Source organism: Elephantulus edwardii, unplaced genomic scaffold (genome assembly GCF_000299155.1).
Source record: "Elephantulus edwardii isolate Elephantulus edwardi_28Jun2011 unplaced genomic scaffold, EleEdw1.0 scaffold00163, whole genome shotgun sequence".
Taxonomy (NCBI): domain Eukaryota; kingdom Metazoa; phylum Chordata; class Mammalia; order Macroscelidea; family Macroscelididae; genus Elephantulus; species Elephantulus edwardii.
In genome coordinates this window covers 3,297,679-3,306,433 of record NW_006399913.1, presented here as the reverse complement: position 1 = coordinate 3,306,433, position 8,755 = coordinate 3,297,679, and the positions used below count along the sequence as shown (strand labels likewise).

Sequence of the window (8,755 nt, the reverse complement as noted above, 5' to 3'; positions counted from 1 at the left end):
TACAACCCTCAGGCTTTTCATGAACCACAGATAGTCAATCAGAAATGTCAGCTAGCCAAATATTCAATCTCTTAAACAGAAAGGTTCTGATAATGTGGGCAACCCAAGGAATAAGCAGTTTCTTAGATAGAAAATAAGATCTGGTACTTATTTAGTAACCAGACAGGAAGCTGTTGAAATCAGGCAATTGATGAGAAAAGTAACAAATCTGATCTATCCGCTTTTCTTTGGGAGATCTGAAACCTTGACTATTACATAAAATGAATCCGTTGGGACAATTAAAACAGACTTTCAAGGGGGGGAAAAAGAGGAACGAACTGTGGGGGAAGGGTAGAGAAAATAGTGCAACAATGAATGAATGGAAACCCAAAATCTCTGTAAATGTTTATTAAAATTAATAAAATTTAATAAAAATAAATGAATCCGTACACTTCTTAATGCAAAGATGGGAGAGCAAATGAAAATCTTAAGCTCAGGTGGGGCGAAGGTCCATTTTGAAATCCCTCTGGACTACACTTTCACAGATCTAAAACATTTTACAAACCTTTAGCAAGATGCTCTATCCTACCAACTCAGCTGCATTGTGAAGGAAACTGGAAGAGAAGACAGCCTCTCTCAGTGTGGTTTATTTCTGTTCGCAGAATTTTGGAGACACGGGGCCAAGGCTGACCTCTTTAGTCAAGAGTCAGCTCAACTTTAAAATTATGATTGCATGTGAAAGCTAAAATGGGAAAGATGAAAAATCAGTTCTCAGGACAGAAATGCTAAAAGCCCTTGGGCCACATTCCAGTCAGGGTCCTGGCTCTGCACATAAAGCTCCCATTGGGGGTGGGTGGGCAGAAGACCAGCCAAGACCAGTCTAAGCCAGCTGAGTGTCAGGCAATCATGGGGCTCACTTTAGAGATGTCCAGTTCACAAAGAAACTCACCTTAGTGATTATGCTACATAGTCCTTAGAAAATAGAATTCCATGAATATAAAGCTAACTTCTCTGTAAATGTTCATTAAAATCACAATAAAATTTTGTTTAAAAAAACACCCTCCCCCCCCCAAAATAAAACAGACTCTCATGGCCAAGTATTATTGACTTAGCTGCCTGTCAAAATGTTTGCTTATTCCCAATTAACTATTTATAGTAGTTAAAAAATCAGAAAGTTAAAATGAAAACTAAAAACAAAAATCTGAGCTAAGTGTAACCCATTAGCTCTCTCACCCTCTCTCCTCTCTATCTTCACCTTTCTAAAGGAAAGCAAAGTCTTCCCTCCTTATTTCATAGATCCTATGATAATAAAATAGTGTAAATCAAAGTATTTTCTATACCGAAGTCCTTCTCCAAGTGCCAGGGATTACTATGAATTCTTTCCAGATTGTGTTGACTTTTCCTTAACTTCATACTAGTTAATGGGGAAGTAACTAAATGAGAAAGAGTATATATGCCTCACAGGGGAGAAAATGTAAATCATATGCCTGCCTTCATCAACAGTTTGAGATGAAAGCACACTAGCAATCTGCTCTGGTGGCATATTCTGCAGGGAGTTGCACTGTTAACCCAAAGGTGGTGTCTGTCCTGCAGTCTGAACCCACCAGCAGTTCTGTGGGAGGAAGACGTTCCATCTCTACCTGTGCAACTTACAGCCTCTGAAAATCTGCTGGAGGGTCAGCTATAAGTCAGTTCCAATCTGTCAGCAGTATGTGAGCAATCTGCAGATTCTTGTTCACTGGACTTTGTCTGCAAACAGCAAAGCAGGGGAGAAATCTGGTGAAGTACAAGCAGGGAACAATTTACAGGCAAAGCAAAGAAGGCTGGTGGTCTCACTGGGGGCAGCAGCAGACATCTCCAATGCCAGGTATTCTCCTTCCCTCAGAGTCTATGTGACGCATAGTATCTTGTGCTCCTAGGATGCCATTCTGATGAAGCCTTTGAATTTGCTTTGTCCAGTGGATAGGAGGACTTGGGCCACTCAAACTTGTAAAAGTGGCTAGAGAAAGCATTTTACATACAACATGGTATAGCTGGGGGGGGAAAGAAATCTTAAGGTTTTTGTTGTTTTTAAAAAGCCTCTTTAAGATATCTAAAGCACCTGCACTGATGGGGAAACTGTTTCAGACTACCAGACAAAGGCACGTGGAAGGTATATAATGACGGGCCCACATACTGGAAATGTTAGAATTGTCACTGGGAGAACAGCTTGAGAACTTTAGTTATACCCCAAAGCATAACGTGACCCACTTAAGTGTCACTGATGACCACAGTAGTGATAAATTCCATTGACCTTGGACTCTGGGGGTTTGCTGACCTAGGAGAAATCCCAGAGGGAGAAAATAGCTACAGGAAAAAAAAAAGAAGAAACAAAGAGGCTCTCAGAAAGCAGTTTGCAATCCGCCCTGCAAACTGAACCTTCTATTTCTTGCTGCTGGGTATGTCCGTCTGTCCGTCTGCTTCCCAGGGACAATCACACATTATCAGGAATACTGCCAAGTCATTTACCAGTTAATAAACAAAACTTTATTTATCTTTGATACAAAAATTAAATAGCAAAGTTTCTTTTTTTTTGTACAGTGATAAATTAGAAATTTACAGTACAGACATCAATGCAGGCATACTTTTGTACATCCTTGAAAACAGGGACCATTTCCTCTGACGTTCAGCAATTCATTCAGAGTATGTGTAGCAGGAATTTGCCTGGTACCTCGATGTTGAACATCTGAGGGTCCTCCAGGTTGTTGTCGAGGTGGCTGGAGCTGTAGGGCGGCATGGGGACACAAGGATATAGAACAACTAGCAGGGCTGCAACCCACAGCAGGCTGAGTCATATTTTAGCTTTTCCTCCATGGCACCTAATTTTTATTCCACTTTTCTTCCAAAGAGCTCAAGGAGCTTTGATCCTCAGACTTAAAACTTCAAAATATCCCTATGAGGTGGGAGGGGGGTTCAGAACTACCTTTATGCCCCATGGGAAAGACCTAGGAAGCAGCTTCTTATTCTCTCCCAAAAGCCCAGAGCCAAGTCAGTGCCAAATGTCCGCAAACAGGATTTTAAAATGTCGACAAGCTGGGAGAGAGATGAACCCAGTCTTCTCCCAGCCATGAGGCAGGGCTGGTCTTCTCTCTGTTCTCAGATGCCTTCTGGGGTGACAGTGGTCACACACTGAATATTTTAAGAGATCATGAGGTACAAAAGCTTTAGGACATGGCTCAAGCAGAACCCCCAGATAGTTCTTCTTTAAGTTGCCTGGGTGAATACTGAGAATTTATTGATTTAAAGAGGGAGAAGGGAAATAAGAAGCAGGCAATGGGCTTACCAAGGGGAAGTGGCTTGTCGGGGAACCCTTGTTTCACTTTCCTCCTGGTACTGTCATTACTGTATGTGTGACTGGCAAGATACAGTGCCAGACAGCACCAACTAGGCTGCAGTGAAAGATATGCCATGATTTAAGACTCTAATATCTATCTGATCTTTGATAGGAGCAAAATATCCTCCTAAGAGTTTCCAAAATCTGCAACCAAGACCAAGGCAAAATAGTAACTGTGGTCCTTTGCCAGACATAATACAAATCCAGATTGGGACTCTGACCTCAAATTAATACAACAGAAGAGTTACTAGGCATAACTGTCTGGACCCTCTCCAATGCCCTCCACCATAGAACTGAGTTCCTTCCAAGGGCTGCCATTGAGGCTTTGGTTCCTAATTGCCATTGGGAAAGGATGCACTTTGCTAGTGGCATCCCTTTCAACTGAGTGTGCCACTTCAGGCAGAGGTTGTCAAGTTCATCTTTGTGTCTTCAGGTCCTAGAATGGTCACCAAAACAAACACACTTAATCCAGTGGCCAGAGGGCTACAGAGGGGAGGAAGCTGGGATTTCTGGGTAGTAATTCAGAACCCAGAGAGAGAGCACTCCATATTCTGGGGCTAGGGACTGTGGGGGAAAAGTGACTCAAGAAAGGAAAGTCAGAGAGCAGCTCAGGGAAATAACGTGTGTCACCTCTTCTCCGGTTTCAGGAGCTTGAGCAAGCTGTTTCAGAGATCAGGAAATAGGCCTCCATAAAGGAAAAAAAGATATGAATCAACCACACAGCTCAACCAGATGGTTCTGGCTAGTTTGGCCCTAACTTATATTCCTCTTTCCTGAGACTTGGCTTTTATGAAGAGGAGAAAAGAGACTTGACGGAGTGACCTTGGGGTCCACTTAACAAAATATCTGGAGGCCAATGGATTTTAGTAGGAAGTGATAATCCTATCTACTCGTTCCAGATTTCAACAATAGAAAAGCTGCCTCAGCCTTTTTCTTAGCAAAATGCTGTCCCCAAGTTTACCATGACAAGCCACATGGATGGAACACATGCCATGCTGTGATTTGTCAGACCCAAGTCCAATTAGACGATGGTACTTTGGTCCTCACAGACTATTTTCATAGTCTTTCTAGGAGTTTTCCTCAGACCATATGAAAGCTGGTGCTTTCTGTCAAAACCCCTGTTTCAGAAAAAGCCCCAAGCTGACATGAATAAGGGTAGAAAGACTCAAGAAAAAGAATTTTTTGGGATGCAGACAGTGAAAGAGATAGAAATTATAGAGGCCTCTTCACAAAACTAACGAGGAAGTTCAGTGACTCACGAGCATCGTCAGTGTGAGAAGAATAAAGCTGTCACCTCTGAACTTACGCTGCATATTACATCCTCAGGTGTCTAACACAGGCTGTACATATAGTTGGCACTCAGTAAACATGCTGAGAAATCAAATAGTAATTTAAGAAGAGATGGAGTCACTTCGAGGTAACTGGTAACCAACTCCTTAGCCACCAAGTTCCTTTTCTCAAACCATAAGCCCTCTCCATTGTGTGGAATGTGAAAGGCCTACAGCCCTGTGACACTGTCAAGGCTACTAATCCAGTCTGTACCAGCAAGCCAGTTCTGATCAAATATACTTTCCCCTGATAAGGCAAAGGCTTTCTGGATTAGACATGTAACAGCCCAGAGACTATCAAAACACCAGCTCCAGAACTTGTATTGCCCAGCCTCACCTGAGGGCTCTTTTATTATTATTTTTCATCCATTCACAAATTGTAAACACCTAACTCTATGTTTGAGCCTCTGTTAGGTGTGTGCTGCCTTGGTCACATGATCACTGAAACCTTAAGGGGAAAATGGCCTTGTAAATCCTCCAACGGCAGTCCCCAGCTGCACTGGCCTTTGCTTCCTGGGCCAGAGTATCTACCCAACTCCCAAGACACTCGAGCGGAGCGTGAGTAAGGGCAGGCTCTGCCCTGGGTGTGTGCTCCAGGGCCCTGGGCAGTTATGGGAACTGTCGGCAAGCAGCACAGGGAGTTCACATTTTGCATTTCATAGGCAATGCAGTCTCAGATGGAGTCAAACTTGCCCATTTGGGGACCATTTCTCATGCTCCAGGAGCCCTGACCCAGAGTCCACCCAGGCACTCAGGCTCGGCCGACAGCAGCACGGGGCCGTCCATGCCCACTTAGCTTCTGCCTTAAAAGTCCTGAGGCTTTCCCTTCCAAAACACACAACAGTCTTTATGTGCATCCTCATCTCAGATAGCTCAGCAATCACAGAAGATGAGTAGAAAGGAAAGGAGAAATGACAAACCAGGGCAGAAGAGTATATCAACCCCATCCTGCCAAAAAAGGCACGCTTATGTCCAGAATTTGACTGCTTATTTGAAATTTTGAGTCTCTGGAACTACTTCTCCACAAAGAATGATAAAAGAGAGCTTTCCTACTGGCTTAAAAAAAGGTACGAATAAATAAATAAATGAGTCATTGCAAAGCAGGAACTGAAGCAAAGACAGGTATGAGTTACCAGGAGAGCAACTTGTGACATTGTCAACAATTTGTCCCAGAGATCTGGAGATTAGAAAGCCTAAGGCGAGTTAATAGAGGCCAGTTACAATTTTAAAAGCACTGCAACTTTTGAGAGGCTGCTAGGGGGTACCCCCTTGTGAGGCGAATGTAAAGTATAAATTTGAAAGGCTTTGGATACCTTCACAAAAGGCAATTAAGACCAGTGCTGCTAGAGTTTGCAGTTCATTTCATAGGGTCTACACTTTATTCCCTGCTAACCAATCAGGCTCCTGACTGGCATTCTATGGATTCATTAAGCACCATATAAATACTGCAGGCCACACTGCCTCCTAGGAAATCTTATAAGGAGCCTTTGCCAATTACAAGGAAACAATTATGCATCAAGTAGTTAGATTAGCTGTCCTTGGTTCCCTTCACAAAACTGAAAAGGTCTCCATTGTTGCAAGCAGACCAGACTCTGATAACATTCTTATGCCCAAGGGGGAGAAGGCACTATCATTCTGAGAATGCTAGTTGACCATAGTTTTAAAGTCAGTGAGTAGACTATGTCATGATCCAAGAATGTGCTTTTAATTGTAACTGACACACACAAATTACACAGTTAATCTGTGTGAGTGCAAAGTTGCCAAGAAATTTAACATTTCCACTCTTCCAGACTGGCGTCGACAGAGATGCAATCACACGGAGTAAGATACAGTGAGTCTCATTTGCTCAGTGCCATAGGTCTCTGGGGTCGGTAAGGTAAGGAGACTTGGTAAATCTCATTTTCCTCTGAATTAAGTGATTGTCAAAAAGCGACTCGCCCTTCATTTTCCCCTCATTAGGCATGCTGCCATGTAAAAATGCCTATAAAAATACTTTCTTTTTTTTTTTTTAGTCTTGAATGTAAATATAACAGTCTAGCATAGAGATATTTAAATAAAAGAGAGAGAGAAGAAAACTCCACCGGATACCTTAGGTGTGTTTGTACAGTACTTTTGTTTGTTCAAACAATTCTGTTTTATGACAAAGGCACGGAAAGATTCTGACACCACCTCTGGGGAGCGAGGTCCACAGAGTTCTAATCAGCAGACACTGCTCCACACAAGATGTTTATGTTAGACCAGCCAAACTAAAAACTCTTGTAACACTTCTCTGAACCCAGCGTTTCCAGTGTTTATAGATCGCTTTGCTATTTGAAAGACCCAGTTAGTATTTAAATTTTAAAAGGGTTAAAAAAAATATAATAAGGTACTCTTTCTCACTGCAAATTACTACTCACTCACAGCTCAAATTCCACCCTGCAAGGAAAAGTAGCATCACCCTAGATTGCCTGGAATCTAGGCTGGACCTTCACACTGAAGCTGCGACCTGCTAATGCGATCAACAGTTTGATTTATTTTTTTTCTTCACAGCATTGAAAGCCTCTAATTGGCTTTTCCATTTTGGATCATTCCAAAGTCTGCAGCAAAATCATTGGTTTTAGGATGCTGGCGGGGGTGGGGAGTCACTTAGGTATTGCTTGTTGGTTCAAACTGAGATCTGTTGTGTACAACATTTAGTCGCATTTCCACCAAAATGCTCAGATTCCCCCTATCACAAGCAGGACCATGTGGAGGCTGGCTAGCCTTACACTACAGTTTCGCTACCTTTCCCAGGCTTTACCCAACCGTTCCCTCTTTTCTCCTTCTTTACCTTCCCAGAGTTCACCAATCTGTTGGAACACTTCTGCCATGTGTGAAAAGTTTTGGCAGACCAAATCCACATGCCTGAAGTGATGCCCACCAGCAAAGACATAAAAATTTTTAACATTTCAACTGCCATATTGGAATCATCTGCAGAATACCGGAAGAGGGCCCAGTTGGAGATCTCATAGAAATAACAGGCAATCACACAGGTTGCAGGGACCGTGTACAGTCCTGAGAAGACACCAATTTTCACCATCAGCCTCTCCAACTTGTCTGTCTTTGTCCCATCCTTTTGAAGATTTGACCGAATTTTGAACAAGGCCACTAAGCCTGCAGCGATGAAGAGAGTTCCAATCACCAAGTAAGTGAAGAGGGGAGCCACAACGAAGCCAGTGAGGGCATCAAGATTTTGGTTCCCCACATAGCACAGGCCAGTCAGTTCGTCAGCATCCACCAGTCTCATGATCAAGATGACGATGGTTTTCACTGCTGGGATGGCCCAGGCTGCAATGTGGAAATAAGAGCTGTGCATTTCAATGGCTTCATGGCCCCATTTGAGTCCGGCTGCCAAGAACCAAGTGAGGGTCAGAATGACCCACCAGATGGAGCTAGCCATTCCAAAAAAGTACATCAGCAAGAAAATGATTGCACATCCTGTGTTCTTAAGTCCTTCTTGGATGAGAACGGGTTCTGCTGCCTCTTCAAAATCACAGGATATCCTTTCCCGGCCTACAGTCAGCTTCACAATATGAGCAATGCTATAAATATTATAGCACATACTGAGAAATATGATGGGGCGCTCAGGGTAGGAGAACCTGGAGGAGTCAATGAGGAAGGTGAGGACAGTGAAGGCAGTCGAGATGAAGCACAGGCTGGCCCATACGGCCATCCAGATGTCGGTGAACTCCTTGGACGAGCGGCTGTATAAACCAGCATCATAGCCACACTTAAGGACACAGCTCAGGCTCCCTTTCACCCAAATGTACTGATCAGCATTGGTTCCCACAGAGTGGCATTCCTCCCCAGGCTGGATGGGGGTTTTGTGAGGTAAGGGCACCTCTTCGTCACCTGGCCCTTCCATACACATGTGATTGTGGTCATTCTGTGGGGGGAATTTGCTGCAGTTCAGACTCTCTGGCCAGGCAAATCCAAATTCCTTCAGGACCGGTTCACAGCGTCTCTTGACTGAAAGACACATGCCGCCACACGGGCCAATGGGGATGTTGATCTTCTCTGTGCACATTGGCACATAAACCGAACAAAGGAAGAACTG

At 43.5% G+C, this 8,755-nt stretch overlaps 1 protein-coding gene across 1 annotated transcript in view; it reads right to left on the bottom strand.

The window, feature by feature from the left end:
* Nucleotides 1-7,423: 7,423 nt before the first annotated feature.
* The window catches only part of FZD4 (frizzled class receptor 4), a 3,547-nt gene continuing 2,215 nt past the window's right edge, over nucleotides 7,424-8,755 (bottom strand). The window contains exon 2 of the mRNA XM_006895254.1: nucleotides 7,424-8,755. This exon is cut by the window's right edge and continues 1 nt beyond it. Coding sequence (XP_006895316.1) covers nucleotides 7,424-8,755 — 1,332 coding nt within the window.